The 24,564-nt window shown below is 44.7% G+C and overlaps 1 protein-coding gene across 1 annotated transcript in view; it reads left to right on the top strand.

Annotated features, from left to right (window-relative positions):
- The first annotated feature begins 6,496 nt into the window (after positions 1 to 6,496).
- Positions 6,497 to 24,564, top strand: part of LOC142560733 (uncharacterized) — a 68,686-nt gene continuing 50,618 nt past the window's right edge. Inside the window, exons 1-5 of the mRNA XM_075673029.1 lie at positions 6,497 to 6,598; positions 9,835 to 10,099; positions 14,175 to 14,525; positions 22,341 to 22,694; positions 23,501 to 23,857. Of these exons, the coding sequence (XP_075529144.1) occupies positions 9,836 to 10,099; positions 14,175 to 14,525; positions 22,341 to 22,694; positions 23,501 to 23,857 (1,326 nt within the window). The 5' untranslated portion in view covers positions 6,497 to 6,598; position 9,835. The remainder of the gene's footprint in view (positions 6,599 to 9,834; positions 10,100 to 14,174; positions 14,526 to 22,340; positions 22,695 to 23,500; positions 23,858 to 24,564) is intronic.

Raw genomic sequence — 24,564 nt, 5'->3', positions numbered from 1 at the left:
TTTACAAATTCCTAGCTCTGCATCAAGAACTGATATCGCAGTTCTGTAAACGGCATCCATTAGATCATTCAAAGCGGACAAATTCAATATGTCATTTTACATCTTACGTGAATTTGTTACGTTGGTTACAACGGTTTTGCAAAAGTTGTATTTCACTAGGATTAATTCTTTTTATATTCATGTGTAACATATCAATTTTGTCCGCTTTAGATGTACTATTAGATGCAGTTCACAGAATTGTATTATCATTTTTAGTGGTTAAGTTACGGAGTCGTAAACTTGATAGTTTCGTTTTCTGAAAATTTTCGATTTTTGCCAATTTTTAATAAAAAATTAACGATTTAACTCATAAATTCGAAACCAACAGTCACTAGATTTTAAGTTTGTCTTTTAAATGCAACAAACCTCGTCGAATTTGGTGCAGTGGTTGCCGAGAAAAACGAATTCTCCTTTTACATGTATTTAGATAGGAGCACTCGAGCTAACGCTTCCTCTTAATTAAACACGGAACCTAGACTTGTGACACAGCGAAAAACAGCTCGGCCATCCTGGCGCAGTTAATTTGAGTTAATGACTCGTACTGGGTGTTGTTTGCGATGCTTTCTGTGAATCCCGCATTACTGTAACTAAAAGTGCGCTAGTTTTTGGGCGCGCTCGCCGCGCCTGCTGTTGTGACGCAGTTAGCAAAAAAAAAAGGCAGTTCGGCCGGGTGACGCAGTTAGTTTGGCTTGTACTGAATCTTACTGGGACAAGCTCGTGACGCTTTCTCTGATCCCGAGCATTATTGTTATTAATTTCGCCACATTTCGGGATAATTTTGAGGCACACTCGCCGCTGCGCCTGTCGTGACGCAGAGAAAAGCAGCTCGGACATGGTGGTAAGGATCGTTTGGCGTGTGCGGAATCATAGTGGGACAAGTTTGCGACGCTTAATTTTTGTGGTCCCGCAACAACATATACCTTCTTTCGGTACTCACGCTTGTCGAAAACGCGACGAGCGGTTGCCCAGAGTGATAACACGGGAGTGTGTTGCTTGCGCCGGCAGAACGCGCGCAAGATAACGCCAATGAGCTCAGATACCAGGAACCTAATTGTAACTCGAATATCCTGTCTTCTGAGCGACTGAAAACAGGTTTTGCACCCAAGCATTTGCCATAGTGTGTGTGTGTGTGTGTGTGTGTGTGTGTGTGTGTGTGTGTGTGTGTGTGTGTGTGTGTGTGTGTGTGTGTGTGTGTGTGTGTGTGTGTGTGTGTGTGTGTGTGTGTGTGTTTGTGTGTGTGTGTGTGGAGAGAGAGAGGGAAGGAAAGGGAGTTAGGACTGTACGTTGAACCTGGACAAATGATCATGAAAGGAATAATCACACGTTTAACAACAACAAAAATACTATTATTTTCTGTCCTACTGGCGGCCCAGCCTTCATCGGAGTGACCGAGACTACTGAAAATGTTCGTTCCCAAAGTGTTGTAGGGGAAGAACACGTGGAAAGGACATGTGGCTCCAAACGAAGTGTTAGCGAAAAAATAAACAACTAAAATGCATGTTGTCTTTTTCCTGCACGCACGTGTGCCGAAGTGCAACGTATATCCTCATTCTTGTAGGCCCCCCGCCTAGCGCAAGTGCATATCGAAATAATTTAATTTCCTAAAATACTGTCACGTAGCAGTGACGGTGAAGAAGGCAGCAAAACTGTGATTAACGAAACTAGCGTTTCATTGGGCGAACTTGTGCCCTCAAAAGCGGGCTACACTCAAAGAACAACGATAGCGGCGAACACACTCGGCGATCGTCGAAAATCTAATCAGCGGGTAAAGCGCGTCGGCTTTTATACAGTAGTCGTCGAATGTTCCAGAGAAATTGCTGGGACCCGAGTGTCTTCCACAAAGTTCCACACTGTTCGCGTCGCACATACATGCAATCAGATTACACAAGGTTCGCTGACAGAGAGCGGATGGAACCGTCGATAACATTCCAGAAACTTCCGATACATGCAGGCCGTCCTGCGCTGTGTGATAACATTTGTTAAGCGGTGAAACGTGGTCTCCTGATAAAGATAAACGAGCACACGTGTCAATGCGTCCAAAAATTGGTAAAGTAAGACTTACACTCCACCCGCAGACATGATAGCTTCAGATTGTAATTCGAATATGCGAGAAAACGTAATTCTGTTACGCGAAAACTCAAACACAAACCCGTTTTCCAGCTGCCGTATGAGGTGCTTTTTTTTCTTGTTTTCTTTTTTCCATTTCCATTAATTTATCGTTCCTTTATTTCATTTATTAAGCGCAAGTAATTTCCTCTCTGTTGTCCTCGGTGTCAGTGTTTGTTGGCTTCGTATGACTAATCGGGCCCCTCGGTTTAACCCCATTTCTTCTCGTTTATTACATAACGATGGTCTCGAATCCGGCAACATTGATGCCTTCAGGTAGAATGTGTGGGTTTATTGACCGGCTACCTTCACCCAAAAAATATCACGTTCTCGTGACGCCTGCGGCAGAAAGGATGTTCTACATCCGTCGCCAAGGTCTGCGAGTGGTGGCGCTGGCTAACACTCCCAGGGTTCCGCTAGGAAACATAAAAACCCAAGAAAGTGGATGGGGAAATGGCGCCGCAGTAGTTCAATTGGTAGAGCATCGCACGCGAAATGCGAAGGTTGTGGGATCGTTCCCCACCTGCGGCGAGTTGCTTTTTCATCGATTCGTTTCCATTAATTTATCGTTTCTTTATTTTATTTATTAAGCACTAGTAATTTCCCATGTGTTGTCCTTGGTGTCAGTGTTGGTTGGCTTCGTATGATATGACTAATAAAAATCGGGCCCCTCGGTTAAACCGCTTTATTCTCATTTATAGCTTACATATGTAGCATGCTGGTTCACCAAACGCAGTGATCGCTGTGTTGAGCAGCGCCATCGGCCTCATGCACGAGGCTAGCGCAGACATATAGTGATGTCAAGCCTACTGGACTTGAAATGTGTCAGAAGGATGCTGGTATATCCCAAATATTTGATAGCGCCTGCCGCTTAGATGTTTCGTGGTTGCCTTATGTTGGCCGTGCACGAGCATGCGCTCTCATGTTTTAGTCCCTACGCCAAGCGATCAGATAGTGAGCAGATTTACCATTTCATGCTGGTAATACAGAGAGGCCGGTTACCTTCCTTGAATTAAAACCGATATACGCAAAATAGTTCACAACACATACACACACCGCGCCTGACAATGTGCGTCGCGTGTTTGCGCCACCAAGGGATATTTCCGCGTACTGTAGTTACCGATGCACCGAAAGGCTTCCCTGACGACCTTATATGAACAGACATAGCGTAAATTTTACAAAGTACGATCTAAAACATCTCAAAATCGTTCCGCACCACGCGATAGCATTACTTTCAAGCATTGCCGCGCCGGATAGCACAAGCCAGAGAGGAAGAAAGACTCGCCGCGCACCCTTTCCTCCTTGTCCGATGATGATGATGATGAAAAACTTTATTTATCCCTCTTTAAAGGGAAGAGGGCAATGGAATAGAGGGTGGGGGGAGGAACTACTTGAAGTAGGCCTCCTTTATCCTCTCAGCCCACTCCAGGATGTCCTGAAGATCGGGCCTGGAGCTGCGCAAGGCACCTAGCCTCCCACTGCTCCTCGCTAGATATTAATTGCTTGAGGAAAGGGGGAAGGGGGTGCTTAGATGAAAAGGTCTATAGCAACATGGAGGAAGGATAGCAAGTATATTCTAGGCCTAAGCACTACACTCTAGCGGTGTTCAAATACATGCTCCCATGAAAAAAAAATCTATGCACGCTCCATAAGGTGATACCCTTTGAATTTAAAATGCCGATCTTAAAGGCTATACTTGTGGCGAAAGCGATTATGACAGCCGCAAAGACGTCATAGACATTGGCTTTTTCGTTGTCCAGAAGCGCCGTCATCACGTTGATTATCATCATCATCATGTTTATATCTCGCATGCTCTGTTTCTCTCGCCTCACGTAGCGCTATAAATTCTATTTTTTTGTAGATTTATGCGCCTAATACTCTATTTATTTGTGTACACGTACAATAAATTGTCCTATGAACACTACTATATTCGTCCGCCTCACGTTTTAGCCAACTGACAATAACGTGCCTGAAATTCAGTGACAATCATACAGAATTTCAAATATTGCTACACTCTTGGACAAAGGTACACCCTTTGGTGTGTATATCTGTCACACTCTTACGCAAAGTTACACCTTTTGGAGCGCTCCTTCACTCTACACTCTTAGGCAAAGTTACACCTTTTGGCTTGCCCCTTCTGCCGCACAACAATAATCGTTATCTGCCTTGATGCGTTTTCTTTCTTTAACGCTGCGAGCACGGAACTTTCCAGTAACGAACGGCACGTGCGTTATCAGAAGGGGCACTCCAAAGGGTGTAAACTGTTCTATGCTGATAATGCGCGTGCCGTTCGTTACTGGAAAGTACCGGGCTCGCAGAGTTAAAGAAAGGAAACGCATCAAGGCAGATAACGATTATTGTTGTGTGGCAGAACACTGTAAGAACAGTTTACATCCTTTGGATTTCACCTTCTGCCACGCAACGATAATCGTCATCTGCCTTGATGCGTTTCCTTTCTTTAACGCTGCGAGCCTGGTACTTTCCAGTAACGAACGGGCAATGCTATCATGCTGATAATGCGCATGCCGTTCGTTGCTGGAAAGTACCAGGCTCGCAGCGTTAAAGAAAGGAAACGCATCAAGGCAGATGACGATTATCGTTGTGTGGCAGAAGGGGAAATCCAAAGGATGTAAACTGTTCTTAGAGTGTTCTGCCACACATCAATAATCGTTATCTGCCTTGATGCGTTTCCTTTCTTGAAAACGCCGCGCCCACTACTTTCCTGTCGGGAATGCTATGTCATGCTGATAACGCGTATGCCGTTCGTTACTGGAAAGCACCGGGCTTGCCACGTCAAAGAAAGAAAATGCGGAAAAGACAGATGACGATTACCGTTGTGTGGCAAAAGGGTGTAATTTTGTTTAAAAGTGCACACACTCGAAGAACAGTTTCCACCTTTGCTATCATGCAGATAAGGTACATGCCGTTCGTTACTGGAAAGTACCGGGCTCGCAGCGTTAAAGTAAGGAAATACGCACAAGACAGATAACGATTATTGTTCTGTGGCAAAAGGGTGTAATTTTGCTTAAGAGTTTACACTCTTAGGCATAGTTACACTCTTTGGGGTGTATCTCTGCCACTCAACAATAATCGTCATCTGCCTTGCTTGCGTTTTCTTTCTTGAGAACGCAGCGCCCGTTACTTTCATGTCGGGAATGCTATGTCATGCTGAATGATGTCATGCTAACGCGCATGCCGTTCCTTACTGGGAAGTACCGGGATCGCAGCGTTAAAGGAAGGCAATGCGGACAGGACAGATGACGTTTATTGTTGTGTGGCAAGATACAACCCAAAGGGTGTAATCTTGTTTTACTCTTAAAAAGGTTGCACCCTTTGGCGTGTGTATTTGTCCCACAACGATAATCGTCATCAGCCTTGCTTGCGTTTCCTTTCATGGAAACTCGGCGCTCGCTACTTTGCTGTCGAGAATGCTGCGTCACATCGATAACGCGTATGCCGTTCGTGACTGGAAAGTACCGGGCTCGCAGCGTTAAAGAAAGGAAATGTGGACAAGACAGATGACGTTTGTTGTTGTGTGGCAAGATACGACTCAAAGGGTGTAAACTTTTCTTAGAGTGTAAGAGTGTGTAACAGCGAACTCAAGCTTGCTACATCTAAAAAAAAAAATCCTGCATTTTCTCTGCATACACTTGAAACAAGAATTTTAACGATAGTTTTAAACGAAAAATTGCAACCTGCTGTAAAAGCATCGTCGCATGAACACTCTTAGGCAAAGTTACACCCTTTGGAGTGCTCCTTCTGCCACACAACGATGATCGTCATCTGCCTTGATGCGTTTCCTTCCTTTAACGCTGAGAGCCGGGTACTTTCCAGTAACGAACGGCATGCGCGTTATCAGCATGATAGCATTCCCGACAGGAAAGTAGCGGGCGCGGCGTTTTCAAGAAAAGAAACGCATCAAGGCAGATGACGATTGTCGTTGTGTGGCAGAAGGGGCAATCCAAAGGGCGTAACTTTGCCTAAGACTGAACGGTAACCGTGTTCATTGACGAATAAATAAACATCGACATCTGACATTTACGCCGCCAAAAACGAAAGCGGAACCGAAAGCGATGTCAAACTTGGACGGACTACTTGGTGCATTGATACAAATGTTAGAAGCTCCGCCCCCGTATCTTTGCCTGCATAGGCAAAAAAAGTTGTCCACGAGTATGCGAGTATGCCGTTGGTTGGTAGTCGGGCCAGGCTGGCGGAGTGTCAGCGCTCCTGTGATACAGCGCACGACGAGCCACATGCGTCTCACGTGCGCGTCCTTATTTTGACAGGGCTTCCGTGGGACTTCTGGGATGTGATGCTGCGGACAGCTCGAGAGAACGCGCAGCACGTGAGTCGAGCGCTCTCGTGATCGCGTTCTAATCGACGTGATGCTTTCAGTGCTCTTATCCAGAATGTTCTGTCGTGTGCCGAGTTGACGGCGGCAGCGCGTCGAAAGGTAAGCTCGGCTTTTACCTACGTTCGCCGAGTCGTGAAGGCTTGGTCAGCTTGCAATTTGGCGTCTTGTCGCAGGGTCCATTATCTGCAGTGGTTTATACTTCCTATTCTGACTCGGGTTTTATTCCCCGTGTCGCGTTTTAGCGTAGGTACTGTCCATTAACATTTGTCGCGCATGGCATATGTGCTTTGTCACTCGTGATAACAGCTAGCTGGCACACGGCAAAACTGTAAGACACGGGAAAAGGAAAAAGACTGGAGAATCGCTGTCCTCTTTTCGTGTATGCATTCTGTTTTGCCGTGCACTGCTGTCATGGATATGTTCCAACTTGCCCGAGCCGCCATCCTTGTACAGTTCAGTCGAAGCCGACTGGTCCCGTACTTGCTATCGGCACAGTAAAGCGAAAGAAAACGATTTTGCATATTTTGCGCAGCGCTGGCACTTGAAACATATGGCCGTAACGCACATTCTTCGAGAAATTTGATAAATTTTGACTCCATTGTTGGCGAACGAGTGTTCACCATACATGTATAGTGCGTGAGCGCGTGCAGACGACAGGGCGCAGGCCTCCGCGCGCGTCGTCTGCTGCTCGTCTCGTTCTAAGTGGCCTAGCTGCGCATGTACCAAAACTTTCTAATGGCAAGTGAAACATCGTGGTGTTATTCCTATTGGATGGGCTCAGCACTTACGAATAATTCGAGTGGACATGGCAGAAATCAAAAAGAAAATGACGATCATCGCGGTGGGGTGGTACTGGTGTAAATATAACGTACGACGCGTACCCCGCATGGCATACCCTGAAACATAACTGAGAAACTGTAGTAAGAAGTCGCCCTCCACAAGCTGTAGACTGGCAAATGCGAGTGCCGCCCGTACGCAGCAGTGTACTTAATATATGTAGGATTGCTGTGAATTGTTCAGTTTGTTTTCCGTATCACCGTGGCAATTAAGGAGGCGAAAATAGCTGCCCCCGTGTATGGCTATGTAGTCAGCGTTGCGGATCGAGCTGGGGGCCCAACGCGCAATCGGAGTTGTCACGTACGTGACAGAGTTTGTCGGATTTCGGTCGCGCTCCCAGGTAAAAGGTAGCAGCGCCTCCGAGCATAGTGTTTCATACTCTACACCTCCGAGCGCTCCGAATGACCCAGTTGAATGTGTTCCGAGCGCTCGATTTAAACTGCGCTGCAAGAATTAACGCGCTCGAAAACGACTTGTCCAATGTATACCTGATCATTGACCTGATGAAGCTTTCGCTTGGATATTTCTGTCTAAATGCATGCGATTAATAGAGAAATCGTTTTTCTCGGCAACTGCTACAACGAATTTGAAGAAGTTTTTTTTCAGATGCAAAAGACATCATTCAAGTCTAGTGACTCTAGGCAACAGATTTTCTGTTTTGGCCGCTGATTCTTTAAAATAAGATTCGTTGAAAATCGCAAAATTTCAAAAACGGAATGTAATCTTTACAACTCAAACTCGGCAATGAAAAACGATATCAAGTCTGTAAACTACAGCCATCAATACATCTAAAGCGGACAACATTAATGTTTTATGCAACACTCTGAAACATACCACTAATGTGCGAGTGGGACTTCTGCAGAGCCCTTGTAAACATATATTGTAATAAATTCACGTCAGCTGTAAATTCATCTATAAAAGTCGTCCAGTTTAGATATTCTAATGGATGCAATTTACAAAACTGCGATACCTGTTTTTAATGCAGATTTGTAAACTTTGTGTTTGCATAGTGTATGTGTGTAATACCGATTTCTGGCAATTTTAGTACGATTCAGACTGTAAATTAAACTTCTGCTTGTAATGTCACTCGAATTTAACATTCTTTCAAATGAATCAAATTTCATTCTGATTGGTCCAGGGGTCATCTCATAAAAGCATTTTTGTGTTTTATGTGTATTTGATTAGGCGGCATCCATGTTGGCCCTGAGCTAAAACTTCCTCTTAGGATGTTTATTTGTCTTTTATTCGACAAAAATTTGCTCAGTTTATTCAGCTTGTAATGAAGACCATGACTCAAATATTAGTGTCTATATTTGAAACCGGATAAACCGAAGGACACCAGTCAGCGGTAGGTGGATGTTATGTTTTTTCATTATGAAAACACAACCCACCATTTCTTGACTGCCTATTTGTTTGGACACATCTAGCTTTTCTTTCTTCCCAAATTTTTTTTTATCCTGTCACCATAAGTTCTGTTTGTAACAGGTTCATAAAAAAAAAAAAAACACGCCCACATCGCTACTCTTCTATCACATGGTTTTATCTTTGCATTTGTGTAATATGGCACAAACTGCTGAGCCTTCTTGTCTTCTAGAGGTACATGTGCCTTGCTGAGCAATTGTGTAGATATTGACAAATAATCTAAATTGTCCGTTAAGTTTCTGAAACCTGTAATCAACTTGTAATTAAGAAAGTTGGAAGGAACCTCAAAACTGCGGGGTAGACGCATTGCTGTGAATATAACTTTCAGTGACATTCTACTGTGGGTGTAACTTAAAGTTACTCGATCGTAAGCATGGACAGCATTTCCACACAGGAGACTATAGTTATCCAGGTAAATCTTTGCGGAATGTGAGTAGACCCGGTGCCAGTATTGGTAAGATACTGCCTGGCAAAATAGTAAAGCCAGCGAGTAATGTCCATATATTTTGCAGTTTTGTTGTAAAGCATTAACTTAAGGTTAACTTAAGGATAGATACATACATAGCAGCCTCCATGCAAAATTTGGTTTGTGACAGGAGTGAATGTTTCATGAAACGCTAGCAAAAAAAAAGCATTTCTGATACAAAAACTGGACAAAATACTACCATTACCCCTTAATGGAAATACGCGCAGAATCTGGAATGTTAAGAATTCGTGTGGGTGCTCATCATGATTTTCATATGGACTGGCTTGTTGCCCTGTGATACTTCAGAGATCCTGAATGAACCAGGACTAACAACTGAGCAAATGCAGTGCATTTTTCCGTGGTGGCTTAGTGGTCACATTCTGCTGCAGAGCACAAAATCGGGCATTTGACTGCCCACTGCCCATGGTCAAATTTTGGTGAAGAGCGGAACGCAAAAAGGGCTAATCTTCTTTGATTTGAGTGCTTGTTAACGAACCACGGCTGGTCAAAATTCACCCAGGGTACCCAGTCCGCTATGGCGTCCCTCATAATTCATTGTGCAGCTTTGCGGCATTAAATTACGGAATTAAATTTCCTAAATGCTATGCAGCATGCCCTCCACGTACCACCAGCTGAAGCTTCAGCTATGGTGGATCCTGTCTGACCGTGGAGAAAGCCACGACCAGTACCTAGATGAGTACCGAGCCTTTTTCAGCGAGCAGGCCCCGCTGCTGGACGTCGACGCAACGTTTTCGTTCAGCGAGGTGTACCGCAAGCCAAGCAGGAACCTCTATGAAGAGCCGATCTACCAGCTGGATTGCACCATCGAGTGGCCCGGCATCACCTGGTTTGGCCCATCTGCAAAGCACCTGCAGGTTAGAGTTCACAGGAGCGATCAACGGCGATCATCTCTGTGACACGCAGTTTGTGTGCGACACAGTCTTACAGCTGCGCTGAGCATCGTCATTAAATGTAGTATAGGAAGTCTGTAACGCGAATTGCGGTTTGTGGAATGCTGGAATTCTTGAGACATAGGCGTCGTAAACAGCCAAATTGGCGGTGCTATCTTGTGGCACAAAGCAGTGGCGCAGCCAGAAATTTCGTTTGGGGGGGGGGGGGGGGGAGGGCTCACGTTGCAGCTCAGCCTCCTCCTTATAAAATTTGTCGAGAGATCAAATACATAAATAATAACTGCATTGCCATTACGAAAGATGCTGCAAACGAATTCTTGAACGCTACGTATTGTCAAGACAAGTAAAATATGTATTTTTTCATTAAAGAAAACACTGGTATGTCCCAAAATTTGTGTCCGAAATGACTGATATCAATGCTTCCATGTTTTATTTTTTTCTATTTAACAAGTAAAGAAAATATCGCACAAGCTTTAGAAACTATATCAGTTCGAAACCAGCAAAGCAGTGCATGACGCCGATATGAAAAATAGTAAAGGCCGTGAAATGACCAAATTGACGACAAATGTTTTAATGAAACTTTGTCATTCAAGAACCTTGTTTACATTCTCATACATATACAACGGCCAGGGAAAAATCTCAAATGATGCTGTCATTTGTTCCAATGTATTGCTCAGGAGAAGCTGTCACAGGTCATGTATGGGAATAATTTCACCGAAATTATAGTCGCAACGGAGAGTACATATAAAAAGCAGGAGTTCTGAAAAATATACAAGGGTGAGTCAAATGAAAGTGAGCCAATGTGAATATATGACAAATGGGGTACTTTATTTAAAAGTAGTCTCAGTGAGCATTTAGACATATGTCCCACTGACTGAGTCGCATGATTTTCGTCTCTTAAAACTCCTTGAGTTGCTGCTTCAAAAAGTCTGTAACTGACCCTTTCACTTTCATCGTCTGACACGAATCTGGTTTCCTTGAGCTGTATATTCAATTGCCCAAAAATGAGGAAGTCGCAAGGCAACACGTCTGGGCTGTACGGCGGAGGTTTCAGTGTTTCCCACTTGAACTTTGCCAGTTTTGTATTAACCACATTGGCAACATAGGCATGGGCATTGTCGTGGAGAAAGATGACCGCATTCGTCAACTTTCCACGTCATTTGTTGTTGATTGCTGCGCGCAGCCGATCCGCTATTTCAAAATATCGGAAAAGATTGATAGTCTCTCAATGTTTAGCAAATTTTATCAGTATAGGTCCCTGATGATTGAAAATAAAAGTCAACACCACCATTCTGGCGAAAATGACGGCCTTTGCTTTCTTTGGGGTGGTGAATTCGTATGGTTCCACTGGAACCTTTGCCGTCGTGTTTCAGGCTCGTAGTAGTGGCTCCATGGTTCGTTCCCGGTCACAATTGCAGACAAGAAGTCGTCACCCTCATTGTGATACCGGATCAGATTAGTCAATGCAGCGCTGAACTTCTCCATGTTTTGGCGGTGGTTCAAAATCTTGGGCATCCCATTGCACACACAAGAGCCAATAACCGAGATGTCAAGGAATTATGGTGTGAACCGAACCCTGGCTGATGTTCACACGCTCTGCCAGTTCATTGATGTTTGTCCTCCATTATGGTCTAATCAGCTCGTCAACCTGTGGAATCGTTTTGGGGGTGATTGCATGGTGGCCTTGACCCGGTCTCGAATAGTCTTTGCAACTCTCACGGCCTTCTTTGAACCGTTTGCCCCCACGTTTCACAGTGGCCAATGAAATGCAATGCTCAACATACACAGCAGCCATACGGCGACTAAATTCTTTTTAGGAAAGACCTCCAGCTGTCGAAAACCTCACGACACCACACTGTTCAACTTTTGGAGTGTCCGTTATGTCATGCAACCATGTTCAACCTAGTGTACGAGAGCATGAACGAACCTTTATCCTGAAGGCCCCATAAGCACCCCGCCCCCCCCCCCCCCCCTCCTGGCTACGCCCCTGGCACACAGTATAACCGGAGAAAGCAGCTTTATTGCACGAACAAACCTTAATGTGTAGAGTGCTGCTGTAAAACATCGTCAAAAATGGCGATTAACATGCGGCTCTCCTCTACGGTGTGCCTCGTAATTCAATTTTGGTTTTGCCACATATGGAACCCCAGAAATCATTTTAATCTATTCCTCATAGGGGCTAGATGTTTTAAATTCTTTTTTACGCAGTCATCATATTGACGCCAGATATACAGAACAGCAGGGGTAGGGTAGCCAAAGAAATGCTCTCGTTTAAAATGAGATGTATGGCTGTCATTTTCTCCAGTAATAATGACCTCTTTATTCTGAAGAAATGAAAATGAGCATATTAAGACTACCACTCTAAACTGATTATCTGGTGTTGCTGATTGGTGTCTCCCTTTGAAGTACCTGCAGCGGTTTCTGTGAATATACAGCAGATCGCACAGGTCCAAGGATGTTTTGTCAGCTGCTGCACAGTACAACACAGGAGAGTTTTAAATCATCCATGTGTGTCTATTACCCTTCATGGTATACGGAGTTACCGAAGACATGAAGGGTAGTAGCAACACTGGTGTAGCATTACCTTGTTTTCACTTTGCCCAACCACAACATTCATAACGAATGTGAACCATCACATTCCTCAGTGCCAGCAGCAAAGTGGAACATGGTTGGTCACTGCAATAATAGCTCTGTGGCCTGCACCATGTGATGGTATTAGCATCACCGCTGGTTTCATCTGTGGCTGAGCCCCAATACTCGTCTTATACAGCTAAATAAACAGCAAAGCAGATAAGAGCCATTTTTTAAGCTCGGCTTCAGGCTGTAGTGGGCATTGTGCTAGGCAGACCGCCGACGAAGAGAATTCGGAAGGCGCTGGCATGTGAAGTGTTCTGAGGGTGGCTTACTTATGGCTTATTAAATATCAGCCCTGGACCTTGAGTTCGTGCAAGATGAAGCCGACAAAGAAGACAGCTCTGTGAAGGCGGCGTCACAGCTGGGAACAATGCTGGCTATTGAGATGGTGACTTAGCAGCCTCCCCAGAAGCTTGGCCTACATACAAGAAACCATAGGCGGGCTTCTTTTTTGCATTTAAAGTAAGCCACACCTTGTGTTTTCCTCGGGTTCGCGCACATGGAGCATTAAAATACAGCATTTGTTTTTATTACCTATTTTGTAGACACAAAGTAGCATCAAGTCGCACGGATTCACTCCAATACTTCGTATTGAAACTGTCTTTCTGGCCATCAATGCCAAAACGCCACCAACAGGCTTCGTTGCTGGCCAGAATTAAGATGTGTCCAGTAACACAGTATTCCATAAATGCTAATGTATGTACTGACATAGTGTCAAAGCTTTCTCTTGGTAGCATTGTCGTTCTCCTTCCTCCCTATGAAGGTCTGTGGTAAGCTACGGCAGACAGACCATACAATATACACTGCCTGCAACATTGATTAAATATGGTGCCTCCCATCATGGTAGTTCCGTTAAATACTTTACTAAAAGAATCCAATATGATGATGTTTTTGTGATGTTCAATTTGTTTACATTCTTATCCTGTGCGATCTGGTCATAGATCTTTCATCTCCAAACGTTTCACACGGCGTCTTGTACCCTTGGTGGCTGAGATGCTATCTTATAGTTGCACGCTGGCATACAGTACATGTAGGCTCCTCTGTATGTTGTCCGTTTTCTGTGTCCCACAAGTCCTCAAACCACCTTCTTGTAGGCTTTTTTTGTTGTTGTTGTTCAGGGTTCCTACCCTAAGACGAATAAAAAGCACTCATTCATCTTTCGTGGTGGCTTAGTGGCTAAACATTGCACTCTTGGGAACGAGGTCATGGTCTTGATTCCCAGTTGCAGTGGCAAACATTTCAATGCTGGCAAAAAGAAAAGAAAAAAAAATGCTTTTGTACCCAAATTTATGTGCGCATTAATGTGCAGCTGGTAAAAAAAAATTAATCCAGATTGCAGTTTTGGCAAATGGAATCCCAGAATTATAATTAATTTTCAATATGTAATTTTGTTTATTCATTCAAGGTCGGACGCGCGTGGTGCAACGCCGGTCGGGACGAGGGGCGCGACAAGGCATTGTTCCAGTGGCTGGTGCCAAGCCCCCTCGAGGCCTTTCAGTTGGCCACGCATCCCGTGGATCGGGACGTGGGCCTCTCGTCGCTCTCCTTTGGCACACTGGTGGAGCTCGCGACGTACTTTCAGCACTACAAGTTCTCCGCATCAGTCCTTCAAGGGCACCGCAACTATTGGGTGCGCGCAACCTTCCAGCACGACCAGCGCACCCTCCACGTTGATCTGCACCTCAACCACCATAGTGGCTGCGAAGAACGAGTCACCGAGTACCGATTCATCGTGCCCTATCTCAACATCCTCAAGGTGCGTACCTTCAACCTAGTGTATTGGTGGCCATGGGATCATGCTGCTGAGGGCTAGGTTGTGGGCTCAATTCTCGGCCACAGCCTCTGCATCTTAATGGGGGCAAAATACAGAACTTGGGTACACTCGAGCTTCAATTGAACAAATATGGATGCAACAAATGATCACATATAAAGAAATAAATGTGATTTTTTTTTTGCCAATATTGGCATGTTTAATACCATTGTTATATCTGCTCCGTTGAACGTTGCAACCCCTTCAAGTGATACAATCGTTCACAAAAAGAGTTCTTCAAGAGCACTCAAAACCCAGCACAGCATTGTAACTTGCCCCCCTTAGGTGCCAATTAATTCTGCCCATTGAAACTAGAGTTTCAGCATATTTGTTGCATCTTCAGACTCATGCAAAACATACTGCTGCCGAAAGGGTTAAGAAGTCTCAATTCTTCAGTGTGTTTTGTCAGGATTACAGAATGTGGGCTTTATGCGAGAACTTGCTACAAGCATGTATAATATGAGAACAACTATTTCATGCCTAGCATACTTGGAGACCATCCATCCAGCCATGCTAAATATATGCTGGATGTAAAGCATTGTGAAAAACGAAAAGTGAACCTGCTACACAATTATGCACCGACACCAGGATCAAACACCCAGCTGTCTCATCTTCCAACTCATTTCACTAAAGGACACATTACACATACTATTCAAACTTCCAGCACAGGTCCAATCGTGAGCGTTTCAAGGTGTTTGCGACACATTTTAACTATCATATTTGTATATCGGTGCTTTTGCTCTTGAAGCACTCTTTTAATGAACAATTGTAGCACTTGAAGTGGTTGCAACTCTGACAGACGAGATATGACAATGGTATTTTCTGATGGATGCGACTTCTTTATAAGAAGGTCTGATTGTACTTGTAAAATGCTCAACAAAGATCCCCATGGGTCTGAAATTTAATCCGGAGCTCCCCACAACGATGTCCCTAATAGACCATGTGTTGCCTTTGGACAATAAACTTCAGAACTTGATATTTATATATTTGCCTACTCTCTGGATGTCAATGCCTGTACTCTGTTCCATAATTATGGTGCAAGGGTGTGAAAAGTGGAGCTACCATGTGCCCTGCCGCATTCTCAAACAAGAAAAGTAGGGACATATATCAGAAAAAAATGAAAACATTAAATGATTAGACTTTCTTCATTGAAATGAAAACCATACATAAGAATAGCTATACACTAACAAATTATGCAGGTGGTTTCTGATGCATTGCCTTGTTTTCTTTCTGCCTGCTTTTTTCCCCACTGTGTTTTCGCTAGTGTTTCACAATTAACTGATTGGAATTGCTTCGGAAATGTCTTTGCAAGCGTTCCTCTTACTTCCGTAGTGAATGCCATCTGTGGCATTAGGATATAGAAATATTTATTCTGCTTGACATGTTCCACAATATTTACATGTAAACAAGATAACGAGAGGTGTCGGTGCAAGCACCACCACCTCTCGTTCAAAAAAAAAAAAAGTGCCCACTCAAGTGTCACTCAAGTGGGGGACCAGAAACACCAATAGTAAGGCGGCGGCGGCGGCGATACCTCGTTGTAAACGTAGCAGCAGTAAGTAACTACAGTTTGCTTGGGAGTCGATTCATAGGCGACGCATCTTCAATGCTGTTGGCATGCAGCAAAAGCAATACGACAGCCATTGCCTGTGCATACCTTGGGGTGTGCCATGCACATGTACTATTGCAGATCTCGTTATTGCCATCTGAAGAAACGGCACGCAGTTCACTCGGGGTATACATTCATGTAATTCCCCGTAAACACTAAAGCAATTCACATTCTTTTGATTCAGAGTTGGGTGTCCAAACCACTTGACCATAAAATTTGGGGTGTGCATGGCGGGCTCTCCCAAGTCACAACCGGCACCTTACCATTGGGCTTGAAAAGTACTACAAGGAAGCTTGGGAAGAAGCTAAGGACTGTGCAACAAGCAATGGAATGAAATGAGTGCATAAGGCTAAGAGCTGAGGAGATGCAGGTAGCTGGTAATCTAAATTATGATGGATTTCAATGGCAGAGCTGGAGCAGCCAATGGACTCCACAAGCGAGCACCTCTGTTTGGCATAGAGTAACGGCTCCTAATTCACAAATGGAACACAACCCATGTCGCCCGAGCGTAGCTTGAGAATGCAAGCACGCTACCGGATCCAGAGTTACCCAGGCTACCCTCCGTGTGGTCATTCGGTTATAGCCCTGTAATCCATTATATGGTGTAACCCGGTTTGCCAAAACAGGTTTGTGCACTAAAAATAGTTCAATATATCACGTAATTCAATATTACCCAAAATTGCCTACAATTTCTGCTATGCTCTCATTGTACACGGATTTGTTACCTACAGTGCCAAAGACAAACCAGGGAGGAATTCTCATAGGCAGTATTAAAGGGACACTAAAGTGAAAAATTATTCCTTCTGCGTCAGTAAATTACCATTCTACAACACCAAAAATACGGCTCTTATAACGATAAGATGTTTGGTAAGCCAGAAAAAGCTCAAGAACGAAATATGGGTGGCGACGCCTACTTAACTTCCCGCACCTGGGGGCTGTGACGTCTTGGATTTTGATGGCATCTTCTAGGGCCTACTAATTATATATAGCGATACAGACTGACTAAATTGTGTTTTAAAGGAACCAAATATTAAACATGGCAAGTTTCTGGGACTTTTATTCAGCCAACGCGGCCCAAACGCGAAAACATACTTTGGAATCCCTGGCATCATGCTGACGTGTACGCTGGGCTTTCAGCGCGAAATTCAAATACTGATACTTGGACCTTCATTTTTTCATCTAATAATCAAACTATTTTTTTTAAATGACTGCTTGCAGGGTTCTCAAACAATGTTTCATTAGTCTAAACTGATTTATTGTTTCGCTTTAGTGTCCCTTTAAGCATGAAATGCTTTTAGCTCCCATTGTCGGCGACCTTCAAGTGACCTTGAGCCAAAAGCCAGAGCTGTTATCTGGGCACTCAAACGAGAACATCCAGGCATCGTTGTGAGAACAAAATGAGATCATCCGGGCAATCAGTCAAAACTTTAAACAATGTGGTCTCTGGCCCCCAACCCTTTGTATAGAACTGCATTACATACACTAGTTACTGCCCAAACAAGTTACAAAAAATATTGCTTCCGAGTTCTTCGTGATGTTAGTTAACAATATCACTCAAGCTGTAACTTCTACTGCGCTGAAGTTTTATATGTCATTTCCAATGGCGACATTCAAAAGGCAGATACCAGGCACCATACACTTTATTGACGTCTTTTGGTACTGAGACAGGGTTGCCTGTGCTCTTTTGAATGCCAGCGGTCCGCGAGTTCCACAGCACGCATTTTGCGTCATTTCAAGAGATGGTGCCACACAGCATGGCGCCTACTTAAGGTGGTTTTCTTCTTCTAGCTGGGCAGCACCCATATGGACCAGTGCACAGTATGGCATGGTGTGGTGTGGGGTGTGCTGTTGCAAACATGCACTACACCCATTTTAAGATTGTGGCTGGTATCATCTCCAACCAATCAGCAGTTTTTTTACCTGTACCTTAAAGTGTTCATCGGCATCACTGAGAGTGGCGTTCTCAATGCACAAGACCATGCGGACGTGCTCTAGTCTGCTTCCCTCTACGTTGTCTCGGTGCTGGCAGAGCACATCCACCACATAACTGCATCCTGATGCATCGGGCGAGGCAGCTCCTCACTTAGCAGTGGACCACCCCCTTGAGTTTAATATATCAAATGTTCAATTTGCTGTAAGGGAGTTCTTTTGCACGAGTATCTGTTAGTAAGTTTCAAGTGTTCCATGTAGAGAATAGTTTGTTATATTCAAGTTCCACAGTGCTCTGTTATACTTCGCAAACAACGCTGTGGAAGCTATGCAAGTAGTGTGGCTCATGGCAATGTCACTTTGCGCATTTCATTGTGAGCTGGCTTTTGATCTCCTACGTTTTTCAACAGAATATAAAATAAAGGAACCATAACATACGGAGTTGACATTTAGCCAAATCATGCATTGTTTGTCTGCCTTGCGCCTCCAGTACGTACCGAGTGGACTACGTCTCGGTCATGAATGCAGGTGGTGTGCCGTGGAAGTTGTGTAACAGGCGGGGTCAGTCGAACATGTCACTCTGTTGTTGTTGTGCCGTCATGGTTCAAGGCCCGTATGCACAAACAGCTCTAGGGCTAGAATTTTTCGTAAGAGAAACTCTCGGCCAATCCCAAGTTGTATACACTTGCAAAAGCGGCGGGCCAATAGCAAGCGGCACTTGCAAAAGAAAAGTTTTGCGAATTTGACCCCAGATCTGCAATGTGCTCGTGTCATAATTGCTTTATAAGTTGCACCTGTAACAAGCAAAGCCAACGAAATCTCTCATGTGCAGCCAACAATCTCTCTTGCTCTCTTGTGCAGCACAATACTTTCTGGTCACAGATGCAGGTAGCGTCAAATGTTGCACTAGCATCTCCAGTGTTGCCGGCTACATAGGAAACAGAATATAGGTGGAGGTTTTCGCTCCAGTATCTGTCGCGAGTTAGGAAATAAACATTATTTTGGAGCACCCCACTATGACATTCCCTGTGGTCCCTCTGTTGTCTTGGGACATTAACCCCCATCAGCCAGTAACTTTTAAGAGCAGCATGTATTCTCGTAGAGAGCAAACACAGGTAATGTGACACTCCGTACTTTATCTCGTACCTGGCAGGCAGTGCTTTGGAAGCTGCGCAAGCAGTCCGGTCATAAAAATCTCGTTCTGCGTGTTCTGCAGTGCACTTGTTGATTGGCGATGCCTTCAGTGGGATAACTACTTCGCATTCACAACTGCAACTTGTGAATGTAAAATAATGTCGAATCATGTATTTGCGCATCTTTGCGCTTGCGGCATGCGACTTACTATGTTTTCGTCTCTAGCACAGCCTGTGCACCGAGGCAGCCAGTAGCAGAAATGTGTCAGTCAGCTCACGCGACACTAAGTAGGTTCATCTCTGCAATGCCTTTCATGGGGGTATTATGTTGTACCTTGCAACATAACAGTATAAGACCTAACGTTACGTCAAATTACACGACAGATGCTATAATTTTGTCTCGTGCATGACACTATTTGCTTGTTGTGAACACAAGCAGTAGAAATGCCTTTAGCCTTTGTAGTGTTGTCAGCTATAGTTGTGGAGTACAGTTGGGACTAAGAAGCAGTATAGTTGAAGTTTACATAATGGTGCCGAGCAGGGCACCAGTGGTCTGTCAGAACGACAGAGTGGTTGCTGAGGGAAATGAAGCATAGTCGAGGACGGCAGAGGATTATGGCAAGGTGAGAGTATGAAATTTGCAGTCACGGGATGAAGCTGGCCGATGGTTAACATGAAGAAACTGGCGCTTCCTTCCTGCAGTGGATGTAAATGAATTGATGTTGACGTGTTCACATTGTTCCTCTACTCGCCTTTTTCTTCACTATTACAATTTTGCTTGCTCTTTTCATCGCCATGCTTGTTTACACGTTCAGTAATAGCATTGGAAAACAGATGAGAAAGTGAAAAGAAAAACGAACAAAATGGAGGACCAGAAGAGCATGTCGATGCCTGACTAGGCTTCTGACCTGCATGCCTGCCAACTATCCTGAATTCATCATAACGTTTATGAACCTGGGGCTCGTTCTATAATTTTACGAATGCTGCGTCAAGTGTTATGAAAAACATATCCCGTTCATGAAAAAGTGTCACTCGTCTGTCTCGGACCCTGTTGCTGTATTCTGCATGAGGATGAAGGGACACCAAAAGGGTAGCTGCTTTGAGCAAGCTCGCATAGACTAATTCCTGAAGCAGGCGAAATTGGCAACAGCAAAGCCAGAAAAAAATGTTGCTGTAGTCTAAATACAATGTGCTTTTTGAGTCTCTGCTATTCGAAACTTGCTGCTGGTTAGTGTGCTGAGTCTAAAGGTAAATCAGCTTCAATAAAATGCATTATTATCCCATAAAAAAAGAATGCATGCTACCACCCCCCTTCGTGTCATATCCACAGGGTGATCATGTACAAATTGGTGAGTGCATCTGCCAGCTCTCGAATTTTTTATGAAGTTTACAAAGTTGGGCTCATTTTAAGATTTTACAAGCGAACAATTTTCGCTCCTAGGTCCTTGAACCTTTCGTTTGAAGTTTCTGATGGTGCAGAAATGCAAGTGTGGAATACTTTCTTCAAACAACTTCATACAGACGAGTTCCCAAAGCAAGAAACATTGGCGACACCAAAGTCATCGAGAAGGCCACTGTAATCTTAAAACAATGCTTTGCTGTCAGTCAGTATTTCCTGTGAAAAAAGTATTCTGCTGCTTGTGAGCTGTGCCTAAAAGTAAATAATCTTATAAAGTGGTTATGCTTGCTGGAAGAGGTGTATCTTTAGGGCAAGGTTTTAAAAAATATAGTGCTGTCTCTTCCTCATTGTTGTCTGCAAAATGTTTCTTTAAATTAGGTTTTAATTAATTAATTAAGATTAATTAAGCAAGTATGCACATATTTTGTTTGCATGAGCAACAACAGTTTGATCTTGCTGTAATGTTGCAGATAAGAAAACATATGCCATAAGGTGCACGAGCTTTCCCATAATGTAACAAAATCAACATAGATGTTTCGACAGGAAGTACATGAACGAGCAGAGAGATGCTTCTGCCGTGAGGGAAATCAACTCGAACTTTCGTGTTGAAGAGAAACAACATTACACATTTCAGAAAATTCAACAGAGAACAAATTCTATCCGTTCTGGCATCAACACAATGACGTCAAAGTAAAACCATATTATGCTTACCATGGCAAGTTATATCCTATCAGATCAATGGGCCAATAAAAAAATCAAAGCGTAAGGAGGCCCTGAAACACTTCCTGAACATACTAAGAAAGTGTTGCTGATCTGTACAGGAGGCTCCTGTACAGATCGACCAAGTATCATCGCACTGCATGCAGCAGGGAATTCAGTCTGTCAAAAAAAGTGTAAAATCACTCGCGTTTGCTTCCACAATGTCTTCATGCAGAGTCATTGCAAGCAGCTGGGCCCACCTACAACTATTGGCTGATTTTGTGATTGTGAGAACATTCTCAGTAATAAATAACCGCTAATTTGTAGCTTAATGCATGGAAACATTTATATATATATATATATATATATATATATATATATGTATGAAATCGCAGAAAGACAGAAAAACCATTTCATCTTTGCAGTGCCAATCTAAGCACAACAGCTGCGCGCAGCTGCACCTGCTGCATGTGGGCTCCAAGAGAGCTGCGGCATGCTGTGTAGTGCAGACTACTGCAGTTGCCAAGAAATGCTGCGACAAGCCCTTGTGCCGCTGAGACACTCAACTTTTGCACTGGACTAGCCCCCCACCCCTTGGCTTCTCCCCTGTGTAGCTTCCAGCATGCTAGCAGAGACTAAAAAAGAAAGCCACGTATCAGTTCGATAACTTGGCATGAGATTCTTGAGGCGTCTTTTAATGCTGAAGCCGCACTTTGAATATTTTGAAGAGCGTTTCAAGGCTCCTTTGAAGGAGGAATGACACACATTTGTCAAATTGTAGCAATGACGATTCAATTATGTAATTAGCATTGCAACAGTTTGTTTGCTTTTCTCGGTGTTGGATATTTCATGCGAAACAATGACTTCTGCAGGAATTATTAGACAAGAAATGGTTAACAAGAGGAGGGGCAGCTCATTGACACGGTATTTTGCGATGTAACTCGCTGGCATATCTCAGGAGTGGTGTGCCCCCCCTGTACTTGACATTTCAGGTGCTGATCAACGAGAAAAACCGCTTTGTCGAGCTGTACCTTCACCTAAAAATACCGGCGATGCTGATGGGTGAAGTCGTCAATGACATTCCGTCGAGGCCCGGCAGCGCAGGGGCTCCGCTCCGCTGGGAGCGCTACCTTGCCATTGGGTGCAACTGCATCGGCGGTGCCGCGCATACGGCCTCCCTCTGTGGAGGCCTCGTCCTCAAGCTGGTCGTACGGGACCACTCCCTTGCGAGGCGCGTGGTTGGGCGGCTCTCGCAGCGGTGCTCCCATGGAACCCTCATCTGCTACGCACCCATTCGAACCTACTGCCCCGACAGTGCAGCGGTCCGGTGGACCCACAAGGTTCAGGTATGGGTGCTGTGGCGTTCCTACTGTAGGTAAAAATACTATGGTTGCAAGCACGGTTGTGAACATGGCTGCAGCCTCCCGAGATTGAGACAGCTTAGGTGTGATGGCTTCTCTAGTCTGTTCTTATTGCGAACCGTTGTCGCAATATGAATGCACAGCTTTAGAATAGTATTGGGCACCTTGCATACATTAAACACAAGCCGGACATGCTGTACATTTCAGTTAAATGTCCACTAAAAATTAGTTTTCTGCAATGCTGGTGCCAAATTATAAAATGACTACTAAAAAAAACACTGTGGCAGTCGATTGACCAAAGGAAATCGCTGGACTAGTGAGACTCATCGTTGGCATGGAAATTTATTGGAGTAATTGTGTGAGTGAAGCTATCTCGGCAATTCACACTGAAGGGAGAGTCACGGGTGCTGCTATATCTTTAACAATGCTATTTCTTAGCGTGAGTAAACACAATGTATGGCGAATGTGCCATATAATGTGTGTTAAAGTGTCTAAGCCACAGAAACTCAGTAGTGTAAAAAGCATGTGCAGTGAGGAGAAAGCAATTTATTCATGTATGTAGGGCGCATGTTTGCTTGCAAACAAGGAACACCAGAATTTGGGAGCACCAGTTCTGCCTTGTTTTGCTGCCTGCCTAAAGCATGCTGCAGGTTGTTGGAACAGTGTGCGTGTGTGAGTGAGTGTGTGCTTGCATGGAACCAAACGTCATCACTAATATTGCAGCTAGAGTGTGTGTATAATTGCTTTTGCAATAGAAGAAGCGGGTGGTCCTCCTGTTCGCCATCTTCTAGGTGCGGGCCGAGACGATGGAGAGGACTCTGCCATATCCCTGTGCCTACGCATTCAAGGCGGCCCTCCACATCACCTTCGATGCCCTTGACCAGATGGTCCTCATGTCCGAGTCGGAATTCGACAAGCTGGTGAGGGACATCGAGAGGCGATCTGAGAAGGAGCCGTTAGTGGTGGAGCGGGCGCTCAGCCATGTCGTGTCCAGCATCGATGCAGGCAACGTCGTCGTGTTTTCACGCGCCTTCTACGCCGCCTGCAGCCTGTTCCACGACGAGAAGCCGCCACAGCTGGCCCGCGGCACCTGCCTCGTACGGAGCGTGTTTATCACACCGGGCCGGCTCATCTTTCGTCCCGCACAGGTGTGTAGATTCAGCGTTGCGGAGTCCTTTCTAGCAGCAGGCACTGCACCAACTGTGTGTACGCACGCATTTACATGATTTCAACAGTAAGCGCATGGGAGGTACGATTGTTAGAAGAACTTACTGCCAGTCATGTCTGGCGACTATGCAATAAGAAATGCGATAGCATTTTAGTGTTACAGTGCGATGCGACAAAATATGTAAGGTGTAGGGTTCCCCCGCTGTGGCGTCTGCGTCAGCAGGCGTTTGGTGGGTTGCGACACCACGTACCCAAGCACACGAGGGTTGGACCCTCCCGCATGTAGCCCTGCGTGGATTAGCCGTGTCTAAGGGGGATCCTGGAGGTTGAGCCGATGCTGAGTGTTTGGACCTTCAAGGCCCCCCCGGCAGAGGCAACACACCTCTTCGGCCTCGACTTCACATAGACGGCACCTCCAGATTGACCCACCTGGGGGAAATCTGCAGTCGCCTTTCCCAGTCCTCCTCTCCTTCTTCATCTTTCTCTGTCACCTTTTCATCTTTCCTGTCTTCTCTTCACTTCCTATTACTTCCTTATTTCCTGGCGGCAAGGGTTAACCTGGTGTAGTTTAGCCAACCTTGGATCTACTATATTAGGTTATAGCGGCTGTGTACAGCTGGCGCCTACATTTCCTTCGGGTTTTGTAGTATCCTCTTGTTGGGCTCGATGGTGGGTGGCTGGCAAGGCT

The sequence above is a fragment of the Dermacentor variabilis genome, chromosome 10 (assembly GCF_050947875.1).
Source record: "Dermacentor variabilis isolate Ectoservices chromosome 10, ASM5094787v1, whole genome shotgun sequence".
Taxonomy (NCBI): domain Eukaryota; kingdom Metazoa; phylum Arthropoda; class Arachnida; order Ixodida; family Ixodidae; genus Dermacentor; species Dermacentor variabilis.
The sequence above is the reverse complement of the archived record's forward strand: the minus strand, read 5'-3'. Positions and strand labels throughout refer to the sequence as shown.